This window comes from Panicum virgatum, chromosome 9K (genome assembly GCF_016808335.1).
Source record: "Panicum virgatum strain AP13 chromosome 9K, P.virgatum_v5, whole genome shotgun sequence".
Lineage (NCBI taxonomy): Eukaryota > Viridiplantae > Streptophyta > Magnoliopsida > Poales > Poaceae > Panicum > Panicum virgatum.
This window is the reverse complement of record NC_053144.1, coordinates 15,583,838-15,602,602: the sequence shown is the minus strand read 5'-3', so window position 1 is coordinate 15,602,602 and position 18,765 is coordinate 15,583,838. Positions and strand designations below refer to the sequence as shown.

At 43.5% G+C, this 18,765-nt stretch overlaps 2 protein-coding genes across 2 annotated transcripts; one reads left to right on the top strand and one right to left on the bottom strand.

Moving 5' to 3' along the window:
• Window positions 1–1,093: 1,093 nt before the first annotated feature.
• Window positions 1,094–12,810, top strand: LOC120650362 (calcium-transporting ATPase 3, plasma membrane-type-like). The gene is given in 21 exon segments (XM_039927476.1): window positions 1,094–1,345; window positions 1,877–2,049; window positions 2,382–2,555; window positions 2,815–2,938; window positions 3,036–3,136; window positions 3,277–3,363; window positions 3,725–3,820; window positions 4,118–4,238; window positions 4,349–4,477; window positions 5,079–5,170; window positions 5,358–5,469; window positions 5,828–6,198; window positions 6,307–6,542; window positions 6,802–6,918; window positions 8,206–8,256; window positions 8,258–8,316; window positions 8,444–10,395; window positions 10,488–10,646; window positions 11,463–11,634; window positions 11,704–12,002; window positions 12,121–12,810. Coding segments are annotated over 21 exon segments (4,974 nt in total). The 5' UTR covers window positions 1,094–1,257; the 3' UTR covers window positions 12,382–12,810.
• A 97-nt stretch (window positions 12,811–12,907) lies between these two features.
• On the bottom strand, window positions 12,908–18,013 carry LOC120650360. The gene is made up of 5 exons (XM_039927475.1): window positions 16,964–18,013; window positions 16,070–16,534; window positions 14,916–15,938; window positions 14,254–14,386; window positions 12,908–14,021 (listed from the first exon to the last, which is right to left on the bottom strand). The coding sequence occupies exons 1-5, from the start codon at window positions 17,996–17,998 to the stop codon at window positions 13,084–13,086; spliced, it is 3,594 nt and encodes a 1,197-aa protein (XP_039783409.1). The 5' UTR covers window positions 17,999–18,013; the 3' UTR covers window positions 12,908–13,083.
• Window positions 18,014–18,765: the final 752 nt, after the last annotated feature.

Genomic DNA, 18,765 nt, shown 5'->3' with positions numbered 1-18,765 from the left:
AAGAAAGGAGCCAAGGGGCGTCGCCGCCGCCGCCACCATTTGCGGCCCCCGTTCCCTCGCCTCCGGCCTCGCTGCCGGTGGTGACGAGGAGCGGGGTCCGTCTCTTCAACAGATCGCCTGTCTTCGTAGGGTCTTAGTCGAGTCCACCTAAGTCTAGGTTTTGCTCGCCGTCGATGATCGGCGGTGGAGTTAGGTTTTGCCAGAGGAGTGTGGCTCCTCTGCTGCTTGCTTTTTTTGGCGACGCCGACGATGCGGAAGCGACGGCGGCGCAGTGGAATAATTTCTCTCAGCGTCTTCCGTTCTCCGATGGCGATCTACTCCGACGTCAACGGAGAGGCTGGGGAGACCTGTCCAGGAGTCGAGGGCCTGCACATCATCGTCTTCTTTAAGTGATGATGTTGTTGACCCTGTTAATCTCGAGAAAGACGATCTTTGGTGAAAATCTGAGCTTTGCTCGGGTTGCCGGCGGTGGAATCGAAGGATGCGTCATGGGTACGGGAGTTGGCCGATGCGTCTGGGAGGCAGTGTACTCGGCTAATTCGCTTATAAGTAAGCCCTCCTCTGTGGCCTCCACCTTGTGGAGATTGGCTCTGATGCCCGACGACGATTGGGAAGCGGCTTCGGCGGTGGTGACGAACGGATCTCTGAAGGCTTCGAGGAAGATGAACCAGATCTTTGGACTTCTTTATAATTTTTCTTTTTTTTGGGATTCTGTTCGTAAAAGAGTCGGTGTAATGCGCTAAGATCAATATATTTTCCTTCTAAAAAAGCCAATCTTAGCACACAATTTCATTGCGATACTACCATGCATATCAGTTTGCGCTATTTTCACATGCTGCAATATTTAATTCGATGGTGTGACTAATTGTATTATGCCACGAAATGATAACATTCTTAGTGGAAATTTATTGTAATTTCATAGTACTTAGTAGTAATTAAGTCCGTTACGCTTCATGAGATGAAATTTTCCTTATTTTTTTCTCATAATAAGTTTGCTAAGTTAGCAAATTACTACTATCATTGTAAAATTGAAACCCGTTGAGAACTCGAGATTGACCTTATACATGTAAATTACTACTATCATAGGCCTCCTTAGTGGCCGTCGAGCGTACGAACCATCAGCCAACCGCGTGCGCGCGCCGGCGGCGGAGAGGCCTCGCCGCCGGGAACCCCCACCCCGCGACCAGACTGTGGAGGGATCCCGAGAGTCACCCGCGCGTCCGCCTCTGAACCCCGACCTCGTCGGAGACCGCAGCGATGTCGGCCGCGGCGGGGACGCCAGCGGAAGACGGAGGGGATCGGCCGTGGCAGTCTTACCATACGGCGTACACCAACGCCAAAGCTGGTACGGGCGCACTTTCTCCCTCTGTTCCCTTAGCATTGGGGGTTTTCGGGGTTTTGGCTCCGCACCCAGCTTGGATCAAACCCTACGCCATAAATTTTCTCCAGACGTGCTTCAATGATTGGGCCACTTAGCATTGGATCAGATTGAAACTGATTTTCACTCTGCCATCAGATGAGTCAAGAAGTTAGATGTGTATCTGATACTGTATTAGTCCCATTTGTTTCCTTGAGTTAATGGGGCAAGTTCAATGGAGTGATAAAATTGTAAGAGTGGAACCCTAATCACACATTTCAAGAGAACAATAATGTTGGCGTTTTCTTCTTTACACAATCTGGAATCAGAATTTTCCATGTTATTACATTTGCCAATCGGAGTTGAGTGGTGTGTTCCCCTTTTGTCCCCAAGATTTTTGTTGACCAGTAGTCAGTAGACTAGTACTTTGTTAATCATGGCCACTATAGGTTTGTAACGTAATCTATGTTGTGATGTTTTTTAGATTTTTGTAATTATTCTCTTGTGGTGTTGCATTAGGAATGGAGGGAGTTGACAAAGAAAAGGTGCAGAAGGTAATCTACGAAATGAGCAAGGGTTCAAAGTATTTTGAAAATGAGCAGAGGAAGGAGGCATTGACCAAACAAAAGATTGAACATCTCCGTGCACAGTGTGCGACATTGACTGATAATGACATATTGCATTTTCAGAAGGTATAATTTCTAAACCATGCTTGGCTGTCCTACATATTGGTATACAGCACATCTAGAATACAACCAAAATATGTTATTCCTTCAGGTTAATATCAAGTGGTCAATTCATCAACATTTACTTGTGCATCTGTGCTCTTTGCGTGAGTACTTTTATCGTCCTAACCTCGTTTGAGCTATGTTTCATGAGTGTAAAGCTATTTGATTCATAGCATCAAACAAACACTGTACTAAGCCAATGTAATCATCCATGTATGTGTGTAGCATATTTTACTAGTAGCATTTTATTTTGCCTCTCTTGTGTTTTTACCCCTACATGACAACATAATTTTCAGGTTGCTGAAAAGAAAATGTTGGAGTTAGAGGCTTCACGAGATCTTTCAAAGATATGGCTTCACACTGACATGGATGCCTTTTATGCTGCTGTTGAGACATTGGAGGATCCATCCTTGAAGGGAAAACCGTTGGCAGTTGGTAGCATGTCTATGGTAGCTACTGCCAGTTATGAGGTGAACATACTACCTTATCATGGAATAAACTCAATCTTTTATATTTAATTACTCTAAATAATATGTTTGGTTGCTGTATTCAAAGATGATAGCTGAAGATGTAATATCGATCAAAATTTTTAATGTTGGATTTCCTTGTATCATATAATGTAAACTGAATTGGCCAAAGTGGTGTTAGTTTTTTTTATCCTTGTTGATAAAGGTACAAACAGTATTATTCTTTTATCCAATATATACTTTAATTGATTAACTGATGCAGGCACGGAAGTTTGGAGTTCGTGCAGCAATGCCTGGTTTTATTGGATGTAAACTATGTCCTGGCCTGGTTTTTGTCAGACCAAACTTTGAGAGATACACTCATTATAGTGAGCTGACAAGAAAAGGTTTGTAAAATAATATTTAATTAAATCATTACAAAAGAACTATGATGCTCGAAAACATGATTATAAGAATTGATTACTGAAGTATTGGTGCCCTTAGTTTTCCAGAGATATGATCCCAATTTCATCGCAACAAGTCTAGATGAAGCATACCTCAACATAACAAATGTCTGCGCTGAAAGAGGCATGACAGGAGAGGAGGTAACCATAAACATTTCTAATTTTCACAGTGCTCTACTTACTAGGAGCATGTTAATTAAGTTGCTTGTTCTGTTTCACATGTCTTGCCAACATTCTTTTACTACAGACAAAATTACTTATTACATCACCGGTTTTCTTAGGTTGCTACTGAGCTTAGAGCTGCCATACACCAGGAAACTGGTCTAACATGTAGTGCAGGGGTTGCCCCAAACCGCATGATTGCAAAGGTCAGAGCCTGAAGCTTTTCTTTACTTCCTTTTCTGGTTTGGATTTTGTCACTAAAGTGGCACCAGTCTGTTCCTGTTATGTTTAATCTCTTGTCTTTTATCTGCTATCTTGTTGGGTTAACACAAAATTATGTGAGAGCATAATTGGCTTGTAATGGGCTAGAAGGAGAGTTTGTTTTGCATAACCGATATATGTTGCAATTTAAGCTGTTGTTTAGCACGCATGACTGGAGATTCTTTTTTGTTTGTTTACTTTTCCCGTTTGCTCCTCTAAGCAATCTTGTGTTCTTATTTGTATTGGTGTACATTATCGTAGAGCAAAATTACAAGGTTCCTTTTGCCTTCTCTATCCCTTTGCTAGGTTTGTTCTGATATTAACAAACCCAATGGACAGTTTATTTTGCCAAATGATCGAGAAGCTGTATGGACATTTGTATCTACATTGCCTATAAGAAAGGTACTTCAATTTTTCTATTTATGATCAAAGGTGTTACTTTTTGTTCTGTTTTGTTTTACTGGCCAATTTATTCTTATTTTCCTCTTCATATTTGATCATTTATTTATATGCCGTAAACAAAGATGTATTGTAACCAGTGTACAGACACTTGATTATAGTTTTTCTATGCATTTATGAACTCACATTTTAATTCTTCAGTTAAGAGGTAATGTTGTTAACTTCCAGAGGCTGACCTGTCTTTGGAATCTGTAAAAAGGAAGAACAGCTGATTTTCTATCTGAAGATCTTTGTATGCAGATAGGTGGCATAGGTAAGGTGACTGAACAGATGTTACGTCAGGTTCTTGGAATCAGTACATGTCAGGAGATGCTGCAGAAGGCTGCTTTCTTATGTGCTCTTTTTTCTGAATGCTCAGCTGGTCCGTATGTCAATCACACCTGTTAGACCTTCTGTTTCAAGCTTTTAGAAAGCTATATTGATCTATTCAGGCAAGATCTCAGAATTCAAGTTGGAATTCAATGTCTTCAGATTTCTTTCTTTCGGTTGGTCTTGGATTAGGAGGTACAGAAACTCCAGAGCAAAGGCAAAGGAAAAGTATCAGTTGTGAGCGAACTTTCACAGCAACAAATGATTCTTCTTTGCTTTTCGAGAAATTAGGTAAAAACTGTACTTATTTCTGTAACTAAACAGGCTGATGATTCTCTATATCAAATGTTGGCATCTTACCATTTATAAATATCATTTGTGCTTAAGCAACTTGGTTTTCTTCTCTTGCCATGCTTACATTCCTTTGCACTATGCGTTCTATCTAAGTACTAGTTATAGCACAATTCATAATGCATCATGGATGTTTTTTGTAGTACCTTCAGAGGTCAGTTTAAAAAGTGTGTTTTGTTTCCCTATTGAAGACTGCTTATACTTTTATCGAGTATATTAAGAGAAGAAGTGTCAAAGCCTAATTTGTTTTTGCTGCATATCATGCTAATTTATGGAAGTAATAATAATATTTTTCTTTGTATTATGTGAACAGATCATTCGCTATTATGATATGTCTGTAGCCTGTAGGTCCAATGTTTTGTTGTGGGTTCTTTACTGGTATTTTCCAGTACCTTTTCATGTTCTAAAAAATTATTTTGCGGGAATAATCCTTTCAAAATGCAATAGATGTTATCATGACTTCCATGTGCTACTGCTCCTGATGTGATATGTTGTTAACAATTTTCAATGCATGACTCGCCGCAACGTTATCTATTTTCAGCTAACCTCGCTGAAAACTTAATGGATGATTTGCAAAAGGAGGGTTTGAAAGGAAAGACACTAACACTCAAACTAAAGACTGCAGATTTTGAGGTTTGGTTCTCCCATCCATATTGCTGTTGACTCATTTTCTGTGAAGATAATCAAAGGAGATGATTTCTATTTCACGGGTTTTTTTTTTCAAATCGAGGCTTACCCCATTTCCATTTCTAGAACAGAAATTACTATTTCACGATTTTCTATTTCACAGATTACTAAATTGATCGACGATCTGAATCAGGTTCGGACTCGAGCAGTAACTACACGAGGCTATATCAACTCCAAGGAAGACATCTTGATCTATGCTACTAAGTTGCTTAAGGCTGAAATGCCTCTTTCTTTGAGATTGATGGGTAAGTTCATATGCATCTGAATGATTACCAGTTATGTGGAACTCCTAGTTTGGCCTTTAACCTCTAATGCTGCTCACATGACAACCATCCCTGCTGGAATAGTATTGTCGTTGGAGCACTTTTTACCATTTTTTCTTGTCCTCAAGTTCATCTAGTGGTTTTGACAGCTAAAGTATGTGATTCTGTCAGGGTGCATCTTCATTTACCTTATAAGTTGAGCTGCATCATCATATTTCAGGCCCATATTTTGATGCTATATATTCTGTTTGGACTACGTTGCATTATTTGCATTTGACATTTGTTTGCTCTTGCTACTTGGGGAAGCCAACCTGACAGTTACTCTACTACAAACTATTAGGGTTGCGGATGTCTCAGCTTCATGATGAGAAGGATGATTCATCTACTTCGACACAAAAGACGATAGATATATTTTTTCGCTCATCAAACAGTAACTTAAATGTCAATGGAGCAAATGTTCAGAGGATCACTAATATCTCAGGGCAGGATAATGGCCCTATTAGTGTGACAACCAAGGATGATTGCTTGGGACCTGATACTGGAACTGGTGCATCCACAGACCAACAGGATTTCTTTGTCCATGATGAGAGCATTTTCATCCCAGAACAAAGGAATTTAGGCAAGTACAATAACGAGGCTGTCTTAAGCAATCCGGTTATCAGTGATTGCTTAGGTGGAGCAAAGATAGATGATGTCACTACCAGTGCAAAGGTTTGTCTGAATAAATTTTCTATTATTTGGTAGCAAAGAAAAGAGTAGAGTTCTATTTTCCATGCCTTCATACATGAATACAGTAAGTGCATCTTACTTTTCATTCAGGTTATGAACGCTGAGAACCTTGATGATGTTGGCCAGTTGATCAGTCACGAAGCTACAGCTTCATCAAGTAAACCTGGTCAGCAGTTATGGATCGATGGTTTCATTTGCTCCATTTGTGGGTTTGAACTACCTCCAGGGTTTGAGGAGGAGAGGCAAGAACATTCAGATTTTCACTTGGCTGAATCGCTACAGCAGGAAGAAACAGTTGATAGTAAAAGATCCATTTGCAGCGAGAGGTATTTATGTTTTGACATGCCCTCACAAATAAGTTGTTTCCTGCTTCCATTCCAAGTTACACGGTAGAATTCTTGAACTGGTTGAAGCTACTCTAGGTTCATTATGATTCTAAAAAAAAACTCGTTCTGCCTCATCCTTGTGATACAGTCTTTATGCAATATTAGTATTTGGCTAATTAGCTTAATGAACTTTAATTTATGTCATTGCTTGAAGATAAATGGTTGTTTCATAGCTCCGTTGTCTGTCTTTTTTTGCAAGGCTGGCTGAAAAACCATGCTCTACTACTACACCCACACCCAAGAAAAAGCTGAAGTCTTCCAAAGAAGGAAAGCATATTCCAATTGATGCCTTTTTTGCAAAGTGTAATAAGAACTTGTAAGATAGGATTTTCTGGCGACTTTGTAACCATGGGTGTGCCAGCCAAGTGTTGTACGTCTAACTTTATTCCTCATGAGAGTATTATGTAAATATGAGTTCAACTCTATGCTACTGGCTGTGAAGGGGCAGCTCCAAGTAAAGACCTCCAGAAATTCGAGTCCAAGATGATGTATTCTCTCGTATTTTACTCAGGACATTTACAGCAAGTCACAGTAAAAGCATTTTTTCTTCTTATTTTCAAATTTACATGAGTTTGCTACGTTGAGGTCCAAGCAAGCAAATGCGCTTGGGTGGGACCCACGGCTGTGTTCCCCCAAGTCCATTTCAGGCACGTGTGATGGAAAGGGAACTGATTTTTTCTATATCTGAGATATATTGGAAACAAAATGTTACTGTAGATATTTTCCAGAGAAAACAAAGAATTATCCGGTGTAATTTTAGCGTGTGTTTGGTTCGCGGAGTTGTTGGCCGGATCCGGCGCAACCAAAAGCGTGTACCTGTCAGTCAGTGTGTGTTTCATTCCTGGATCCCATTTGTACACGTGGTCGGAACTCGGAAGAGGAGCTCTCCCCCAAGTCCTAACCCAGAGGCCGGGACCTGGAGGGGAAGGCGGTAGTGATGCACGGCGGCGTCCACGCTCGGCCGGGGGCCCTCCCGCGAATTCCCTTCCTCCCCGGCGCCGCGCCAGGTCCTTCCTCCCCCGTCGGCCGGCCGGGGCTAGGGGCAGCGCTGCGACGGTCGAAGACCGAGAGCCACCTCCGCTTCGGGCCCCCCGCCGCCGGGGACCTCGGCAAGCGCCCCCACCGAGTCCGTATCTCTCACCCTGCGTTTAGATTCTCCGATGATCCGTGTCAGTTCATTAGGCTGCCTTGGACCCTTTGGCCAAAATCATAGCTCGTGGAATGGAACAGTCCGGTGCCGTGAATTTACCTGTAACTCTTCTGTAAAATACTCAGCCTAGGACTGAATATATGGTGCAATCGAGAAAATTGCAAATATAGGACTCCATCAGTGGTTTATTTACAGCCGGGTTAGTTAGTTGCTGACAGTTTGATACTCATTCGCTTGGGTTCTCAGCGTCAGGATTCAGGAGGAGCGTTTCCAATTTTCGTGGCAAAGTTTCACATTAATCTACTTACTGTCAAGTGATGCTTTAATACACAAATACTTCTCTCTCGAATACTGAAGCAAAGTTGTACCGGCAAGGGTCAAATTGATTACAGTTCCACTTTCCCTAGAAGATTAGCCACTTTTGCTAGTACAAAGACCCTTCACACCAAAAAGGTACATTAATTTTACTAAAGCAAAACTGACGGGTGCCTTTGTGTATTTTGTCGCAGGAGAAGCTACGTGTTGCTGTCCTTGTATCGAAACCCACACTACAAAGTGAACATGGTAATTGCACAATGGTTCATTTGCTTCATCATATAACTTGGACTCTAAAATGTCACATTTTCTGACTCCAATCCAGTCTCCAATGCCGCTGTTATCTAAGCATGTTGCCAAAAACACATCTACTCAGGTGTTTCACTTCAGAGTGGGCATTCTGTTCTTGAAGGTGCTAAAGCTGCTGGGTTTCAGATCTCTGCCGATGAACTGGCATCAATCGTTGAAAGTCGTGACTGTGAAAAGTTGGCCGTGCATGGTCAATTGGATGGAATTGCAGACAAGTTGGCAACATCCTTGACTGATGGGATTAATACAGCTGAGTACAGCCTAAATCAAAGGCAGGACATATACGGAGTGAACAAGTTCACAGAGAGTGAGGCCCGCAGCTTATGGGAGTTTGTGTGGGAAGCACTGCAAGATACCACTCTTATAATTCTTATAGCATGTGCTCTCATATCTTCTGTTGTTGGCATTGCCACAGAAGGATGGCCAAAAGGTGCCTATGATGGCATTGGAATTTTTACAAGTATCCTCCTGGTTGTTTCTGTTACTGCGACAAGTAACTATCAGCAGTCTTTGCAATTCAGGGATCTGGACAAAGAGAAAAGGAAAATTTTTGTTCAAGTTACAAGAAACAGTCTCAGACAAAGGATGTTGATAGACGATCTTCTTCCTGGTGATGTTGTCCACCTAGCAGTCGGAGATCAGGTTCCTGCAGATGGCCTCTTTATATCTGGGTATTCAGTATTGGTCAATGAGTCCAGTCTAACTGGGGAGAGTGAACCTGTTGTCATAAATGAAGATAACCCTTTTCTTCTGTCAGGGACCAAAGTTCTTGACGGTTCATGCAAAATGCTGGTTACTGCAGTAGGGATGCGAACACAGTGGGGTAAACTAATGGCTGCCATCACTGAAAGTGGGGATGACGAAACTCCACTCCAGGTCAAACTAAATAAAGTTGCAAATATTATTGGAAACATTGGTCTATGTTTTGCCCTCTTGACTTTTGTTGTGCTCTCGCAAGGTTTAGTTGCCCAGAAATACCTTGATGGGCTTCTTTTAAGCTGGTCTGGAGATGATGTGCTCGAGATATTGCAACATTTTTCCGTTGCAGTTACAATCATTGTTGTCGCTGTTCCTGAGGGATTGCCTTTAGCAGTCACATTGAGCCTTGCATTTGCAATGAAGAAGATGATGAAGGACAAGGCGTTGGTCCGACAATTAGCTGCCTGTGAAACCATGGGCTCAGCCACGATCATTTGCAGTGACAAGACCGGAACACTAACAACCAATCGCATGTCTGTCGTGAAGGCCTGTGTATGCGGGAACACCATAGAAGTGAACAGTCCACGAGCACCTTCTATTTTTTCTTCCGAACTCCCAGAAGCTGCTTTGGAAATTCTTCTGGAATCTATTTTTAACAACACTGCAGGTGAAGTGGTGATTAGCCAAGATGGGCGCCGTCAAATACTAGGGACCCCTACTGAGGTGGCTTTGTTGGACTTTGCATTGTTAATGGGTGGAGGATTTAAAGAAAAGCGGCAGGAAACCAAGGTTGTCAAGGTGGAGCCTTTTAATTCAACAAAAAAGAGGATGAGCATCATTCTTGAGCTTCCTGGAGGAGGATACCGTGCACATTGTAAAGGTGCTTCAGAAGTAGTCTTGGCTGCCTGTGATAAATTTATAGATGCCAGAGGTAGTATTGTTGCCCTCAATAACACAACTACAAACAAACTCAATGGTATCATTGAAACCTTTTCTAAAGAAGCACTTAGGACACTCTGCCTAGCTTATCGGGAAATGGATGATGGCTTTTCCATTGATGAGCCAATACCGCTACGAGGATACACATGCATTGGTATTGTTGGTATCAAAGATCCTGTTCGTCCAGGCGTCAGGCAGTCTGTAGCAACTTGCCGGTCTGCTGGCATTGAGGTTCGAATGATTACAGGCGACAACATAAATACAGCAAAGGCAATTGCCCGTGAATGTGGTATACTTACTGAGGATGGTATCGCCATTGAAGGTGCTGAGTTTAGAGAGAAAAATCATAAAGAACTCATTGAGTTGATTCCAAAAATGCAGGTTTGCCAAGATCTAATGTTTATCTTTGGATTGCAAGTTTTTATCGGTCTATGAAATTCTCATGTTCATTTGAGTATGCCTGTGCACTGTAGGTACTGGCCCGATCTTCACCACTTGACAAACATACACTTGTGAAACACTTGCGCACCACATTTAATGAGGTTGTTGCCGTGACTGGTGATGGTACAAATGACGCACCAGCACTACGTGAGGCAGATATTGGACTTGCCATGGGAATTGCAGGGACTGAGGTAATGACTTAACTAAGTAATGGTAACATATCCTTGAGATATTACCATTCTAATTCTTTCCTCTTTTACATAAAATTGCTCAAGTTATTGTAAGCTAAGTGGACCTGGATCTTGACACATTTTCGAGATATTCTTATTCATTAGTTATTATGAGAGAATAAAGAAAAAGAAGTGTAAGCTTTCGTTCAGTTCTTATCCTCGGTACTTTGGTTTCCTACTTCCAACATTTGTTCAACTGATTTGTCAGTCCAGTACTTTGTGCATGTGTTCATTAGTAATGGATACATTCTTAGTAAAATATGTTCCTTGAGGAAGTTCCATTAATGATGTAGATGTATATCTTGATATTCCATTATCAAGACCCTGCGCTGAAGTTCATAGACGAAGCTACCACATGCACCTGATGGTTTCAAGTTTCAACATATGTAGTGTGGTATTGATTTAAGGAGAACGGTGACCTTTATGGTTTGTCAAGGATTTCTGGTACAATTGTTCAACTAGTTCTCATTGAAATAGGTTTTTTTTCTGTATTCCCCAACATCAATTTGATAAAATAAACATATGGCAGTTTTGTTTTTAAAAATTAGGGAAAATGGTGGAGGCCAATCCATTGTTTAAAAAAGGCTGTATTGCGGTAGGTTGGTTTAAGGCCCTACTGGCTGTGGTTGCTGGTTTTTTATGGCTCTTTTTAACCCTGAAAAATAAGGTCTTCTGTATCCTCAATATTGCAAATAACTAGTGTTGGTCAACATTCTAGAAGTCTAGGTGTCAGGACACAAACATTTACTCCCAGATTCAATAAAGTAATTTATGCAGGTGGCAAAAGAGAGCGCCGATGTTGTAATTCTGGATGATAACTTCTCCACCATCGTAACGGTTGCAAAATGGGGACGCTCTGTTTATGTCAACATCCAAAAGTTTGTGCAGTTTCAGCTGACTGTTAATGTTGTCGCATTGCTAGTTAACTTCTCTTCTGCGTGCTTTACAGGTATATTCTATTTCGTCAATTGTGTTAACTTGTCATCTCTATCTCATGATTTGCATTTTCTCATGCCAGGAGATGCTCCACTGACAGCTGTTCAGCTTCTTTGGGTCAACATGATTATGGATACCCTAGGAGCACTTGCGCTTGCCACTGAACCACCAGATGATAACTTAATGAAGAAAGCACCAGTTGGAAGGAGAGGGAAATTCATCACAAAAGTAATGTGGAGGAATATTTTGGGTCAGTCAATATTCCAATTTGCGGTCATGTGGTATCTACAAACTCAAGGGAAGTACTTGTTTGGGCTTGAAGGCTCTGACGCAGATACTGTCCTAAATACAATCATATTCAACACTTTTGTCTTCTGCCAGGTAAATCAACCATTACGAAATCCTCACATTTGGTTCGGCATTCTATAGTGGAACCAATGGTAGTAACTGCTAACTCTTTCACATATGTTTCATTGCTGAATCTGTGTATAACATCTAGGTGTTCAATGAGATAAGCTCGAGGGACATGGACGAGATCAATGTTCTCAAGGGCCTTCTAGACAACTCCATTTTCATGGGCATCCTTGCTGGCACCACCATCTTCCAGTTCATCATTGTCCAGTTCCTAGGAGATTTTGCTGACACCATGCCTCTCACACAGCTCCAGTGGCTCGTAAGCGTTCTCTTTGGCCTCCTTGGGATGCCTATTGCTGCCGCCATCAAACTGATTCCCGTGGAACCACATGAAGAAGGCAATTGACATAGTCACATAGAACATCGTACATCATAGTCCTGAAGATTAAGCACAATAATTCAGGTTCATCAATTCCCAACTATGGTAAGCTCATCCACAATCCCATGATATATTCTTCCCGGAGCTGATGCACAAGAATAGCAGCACTGACCCAAGGTTGACAGCAAATTGCAAAGAAACATTTGGATTGGGGGCAACAGATTCTGCACTCCTTTCGGTTTTCCTACACCAGGACCAACAGCCACGAGCCTAGCCGACACTGTAACTTATGAGGTTTACCAACATGTATATTTAACTATACAATTATGTTTTCCCCTTAAAAATAGTGTAGTTTATAACAACAGGGGCTTGTACATACGTTCTACCATGTGTCAATTGTAAGTCGACTGTACATTGAATTGAAAAACGTCATATCACTAGCATAGTTCAATGCAATTTTTCCTTATCAGGTGCAAGGCTTTTCTAGCCAATCACGCACGGTTCCTAACTTTGGTGAATGGCGATGCTGTCGTTGATATTTGCCCGTGGGATGTACCAGAACAGCAACAACGAATACACATATATAGAAATGCATTATGCGTGCGCCCAAGTACATACTTCCCAATCGCTGCCACAAATGGTCGCAGTCAGCAAGTATGCTTAATTTCACTTCGTGAAGACACTAGTTACCAGTTGCAACTCACCAGCTGCCGCCTAATACTATGTACATCATATTTCAGGAAGAACTGATCTTATCAACTCTTTTGTGCTCTCCAATAGCTGCCTCGAATCATCGTCATCAACAAACTCCTCCCTGACATACCTATCAATCTCAAAGAAATTATCACGAAGAGAGTCGTGGGTAAGCTGCAGCTTCTCCAACGCCGACGTTTTGTTCCCAAGCAACCTGGCACAAACAAAGCGAGTAATGCCCAATACAATGTCGTATTCTGATCTTTGCAGCATCAACTTGAGGGTGGACAGGAGGACTCCGCCAAGGCAGTCAAGGATTCTGGGGCTTCCTTTCTTCAGGAGGATCACCATCATTTCAGCTAGCTTTCTGGATGATGGCGAGTCCTCACGCTCTGCAACATGCTCGCTTTGCTCGTCCTGGCCAGGCTCTTTGGCATCAAGCTCATTCTTTGCCACAGCAGTGAACCACAGTGGTAAGCAAGAGTCGTCAAAGAGGCAGATGTTCACAGCCATTTCATTCTGTGGTCCAATGAGCCAGCGACATACAAGACCCAATATGAGAACAGGTAGCCATTGCTTTAGAGCAGGAACTATACTGAGTGCAAATCTTGAGCCAACAAAAGATTCGACAGAGGGCACAAGATCAAGAAGATCATTGGCAAGGAAGAAGGCCTCCTCTGGAGGGATTGATGACTCAGTTGAGCTTGATAGCACCAAATGGATTATCTTGGCTGCGTATGTAAAGGAGCTTCGTACAAGCACCAGTGCATCCTTCAGATCATCGCCTTTGAAAGATGAACTCTGATCTTGATTATTTTTTATGGCTGATACAGCATACTTTGTGTAGGATGATGCGAATTTGAGGCATCTTATTTTATCATCATTGACCAGCTTGATTATTGCTGTGTCAATTATAAACTTGAGAATTGAAGTTCCCAGCATAATCGCATTGACTGTGCCTTTCACTGTGTTTCCTGCATAAAGTACATCACCCACTTAGTCAAGATGTGTCACGCAAAACTCCGCAGTATCAGTAACATTATACCAAATACACAAAGATGCTGGTGACAATGGATAGGTTAATTAGACTCTTTCCCCTGTTTTCAGGAGATCATAAAAACATTTAGGGTTTTGAAACAAGTGTCAGTTTAAATAGGCTTTTCACAGCAGAAACATTTAGGGTTTTGAATTCAAGTTTCAGTTTACCTTCAGATGCTCCTTTCTGCTGGTCTTTTGATCGTGAAGCTTTTGACTTTGGCGGAGGATTTTTAACAGGTGCAGTTAGGAGTTTGTCGAAACAATTCAGTAGATGATCCAGTGACTGACTGGCAATTGATGACTGGAAAAAAAACGAAATTTACTGAACAAAAAATATACCCAGATAAAGTAGACCTTTAAGAATTAAAGGCAAAAAAAATATTGATACATAACCAACAGAAAGCCATGAACAGAAGTGCAACTATTACTATTAAACACAGTTACCAGCTTCCAATGATGTTTCAACGGATTTAGAATACTAGTTATCAAAATTTCAGTACAAACTGTGAGATCCAAGTGTGGTGGAAATTTGGAAGTGGAACTCGCAAACGAGCGCTAGCTCAGCTGGTGGGAGTGCGGCAGCAAAAACCACCAGGTCAGGGGTTCGATCCCCGGCTCGCACAGGGAAAAAAAACTCCCTCACTTGTCCCATGTCCAAAGCATAGTTGGGGTCCGGCCTTTCTCACGGGTAACGGGCCACTATGTATGGGTGGGGCAGGGGTTCGGGGGTTTTCTAGACTTGCGTGAGAAGATCTTCTTCTTAGTGTAATGCCGTGGGGGCGGTCTCCCCCCGCAGGTCTAGTTTTTTTTTTTTTGGAAGTGGAACTCACCTCAGAGCAGCTTCTAGTATCAACATCTGGAAGGGTATTATATGTAGACAGACTCAAATAGGCCAACACAGGTGCAAGGTCTAAAGAGTCCAAATATAGGCACTGCTCAACATACACTTGAGAAATGACCTTCAGAGACGAAAGTACAATTTCTGAATAAGAAGATTGCAGAAAGGCTTCTCTAAGGTTTTCAGCTTTCACTATTTCATTGATCTGCCATGCTGCTCCAGCTGCAACAGCAAGCCCTTCATTACTGACTTTTGATTTGGACGACCCCTTTCCAACAACATGGTGACGTGCTGGTGCTTTCTTAAGTAACTTCCCTTTCTTCCTCCTTGAAGGTGCAACAGGGCATGGAGGGGATCTGAGTCCATATATCTCAGAAAAATCAGAGGCTTTAGAATGCAGAATATTTGTTAGTGCTTCGAACAGTTCATCAGACCAACCACTCAAAAATATCAACTTATGTGCTGCAAGCGTTGCTTCCTGGTATTCTTCTTGCTTTGAAATCCTAGTAGCATTCACAACTACATCCATGCATTCCTCATGGAGCACAGATAGATCATCAGGTAAAATAACTGGAGCAATACTAAGAATGGCAGCTCGGGCACTCTCAGAAACAACAGTTTGAAGGACCAACCTTAACTTCGCATTTGTAAAGAATTCTCGCAAAGTAGCCAAACCAGAGCGCTCTTCAGATAAACTTTTTATAAGATTGACAGAAGCGATAATAAGACCATCAATCTGGTCTGAGTTAAGTCCTGTTCGTGATAATGCAAGAGTAATAGAGAATTTGACTAGCTCAACAATAGACCTTGGGGATGCCCCTTCAGACATAGCAAATTCACAGAATCTCGCCCCAGCTGTCGGTGACCTCTTTATCAGTGCAATGCAGCGAGCACATGCTTCTTTTGCGTTCAACTTTGATGGAAAATAAGAAGGAATGAGAAGTTTTGTAATTTTTTGAGCAATACGGGGATGGTCATTTGCAAGTGAAGATAATAGAGTACCCAGGCCAACAACCTGCAACAGAGAAGGGTACATAAACAACCTACCTGAAAACATTTAAAAACACTCTAATATGCTTAAACCGAACAAATTATGGATGTTATGGTTATTTAAGTTCATAGCATAGTTGCAAGCAAGTACCATACCTTATTGTATTGAAAAGATCGAAGATCACGAACAGCTAAAAGAAGATCAACAGCAGCAGCTCTGACAGACAGAGCAGTATCTGAGATCATATCGCTTAATCTTGGGAGTAGAACTTTAAGTATTTCATGACTATGTGGATTGTCAAGCAAGTATTTGAGACCATTTAGTGTTGACAGCCGAACCTCATTGCAAGAATCCTTGGACATGTCGTCAACAATTTTACTCAGAAATTTTGAAATAGTAGGGGCAGGGACAATTTCCCAATATTGGCTAAGAATACGGCAGATTCCTTCAACTGCAACTGTACGTATTTCTGGGTAGTCATCCATGAGGAGCTTGTCTATCAGGAAGAACTGCTTCTCTATAAGAGGATCATTGACATCCTTTGTCACATCTGGATCTTCAAGGGGAAACAAATCTAATAGAAGATGTAAGGCATTATGGCGAACATTGGAGTTTGCAACCTGCCAAACAGTATCCCGTTGAGATGCGGCAAAGGAAATTTGGTTAAAACGTGAATAGCCAATACAGTAGAAATCATCATTACTGCAGCATAATATATACTTCCAATATTGAACTGTAAAGCCGAAAACTGAACAAATAATTACTTGAATTCGAGCATAAACTTATCAGTTTATGGAATTGTCATTTCATGTTTTATTGGGAGATGAGAGGAATATAATACACTGCTCACAGTATTAGAAGTCTGTTGTGGTCAACCAAGCTTATATGTGGCTGTGAAGCGTCAATAACTTTGGTGTAACATAATTGACAGAGTACAATTCTAGTCAGTGTTTCTTCTATCAGTCAATTCATACCATTCCTGCTATAATTATTACTAGTCACACACAGTGCCAGTGCCGCTAGAGAAGAATAAGACAAGGCATATGTACCTGCAACGATCGGAACAGCACAGGCTCCGCAAGCCGGAACACCAACTTTTCAACCCCGGCAACCGCCCTCTGCTCCACGAACGCCCAGATGATCTTCCTGGCTGCCTTGGCCAGCTCCTTGCTCCCAGCATGCACGGCGGCCTCCATCATCCCCTGCAGGAACGCCTCGCCGACCTCCGCCCTAACCCAGCCCCCATCCTTCCACGCCCTGAACACGACCTCCCCGTAGGCCACGACGGCCGCGCGCTTGGCGCCCGTAATCCCCACCTGCGCCCTGACGAGCTCGAGCCCCTCCCTGGCGATCCCCTCGCTGACGCCGAGCACGAGCGCGAGGAACTTCCTGCCTTCCTCGGCCTTGAGGAAGAGCGGCGAGACGAAGCAGCGCAGCAGGAGCATCTTGAAGTCGGAGATGCTCCGGTCGTCGTCGTAGTCGAGCAGCGGGAGCGCGTCGCGGAGCGCGAGGAGGCGGCGGAGGACCGGCCTGGCGCTGGAGGCGGAGGTGAGCGCGAGGGCGACGAGGTAGGGCAGCGTCTGCGCGACGAGCGCGTCGCGGCCCGGGGCGCCGGCGCGCCAGGCGAGCTCGAAGCAGGCGGCGGCGAGGGCCGCGAGCGGCGGGTCGGCGGTGGCGAGGAGCGCGAGGCGGGCATGGAGGAGCTCGAGCGGGCGGATGAGGTCGTCCCATCGCGGCGGGTGGGATGGGTGGGCGAGGAGCAGGTGGAGGAGGACGGCGGGGGCGCGCGGGGTCGGCGGCGGGGGCGCGTCGGAACCGGAGGCGGAGGCGGTTTCGGAGGGGGGAGCGAGGGCGAGGGCAAGGGCCTGCGGGAGGGAGAGGAGGAGCGGGTGGGAGGCGGGGAGGGAGTGGACGAGTTGCTTGAGTTGGGGAGGGGTTCTGAGGGCGGTGGCGCCGGCGGCCGGGACGAGGGTGCCGGCGAGGGCGAGGAGGTCGGCGGCGGAGGCGGGGACGGAGTCGTCGGCGCCGGCGGGGGTGGAGCCACGGCGGGGGCGGGGGCGGGGGCCGCGCCGCGTCGGCGGCATTGCGGCGGGGATCCCTTTGGGATTTCGGGGTGGGGGTTCGAAATGGAGCGCGGGATCGACGAGGAATTTGGGAGGGAAGGAGACGAAGGGCAAGTGGGGAAGAGGACTCGACTCTCGAGGAAGAAGGGTGGGTTTGGGCTGTGGTGGGATGGGTTTTGCAGCTGGAAAGCAGCAAGCGAGCGTGGATCTGAGCCCAAGTATTAGGATGGGCCGGATCGCGCTGAGAGATAGATTGGGCCGTCCAAACTCCGAAACGCGAGACAGTCAGATGCACATTTCTTTTCGTTAGACCTTTTAACAGACAGATTCGATCCTCTCAAAAAAAAACAGACAGATTGGAACCCAGAAACTCTATTTCAAAAAAAACCCAGAAACTCCTCCCGACGATTGGGATGTTTTCCCCATTTATTAATTTGCAACATTATGAAAATTTCACATTTTATCGTTTAACCATAGTAGGGCACGAGCCAGTTATATACACAATAATTTGAACCCTCATTGGCTCCGTTTGGTTCTCTAGTACAACTTGTGTTACAAAGAGAATTTTACATTGCATAGAGTACTAAATAAAGTTTATTTGCAAAATCTTTTCATAGATGGGGGCAACTTTGCGTGACGAATCTAATGACTCTAATTAATGCACGATTGGCTGCAGAGGGGAAGGGAAGCCATCGATAGAGATGACGCGAGCAAGCACAGGGTGGGTGAACGCACTATGCAGTAGTGGGACAGGAGTTAGTAGTAGTAGCAACAAACAAATTCACCGC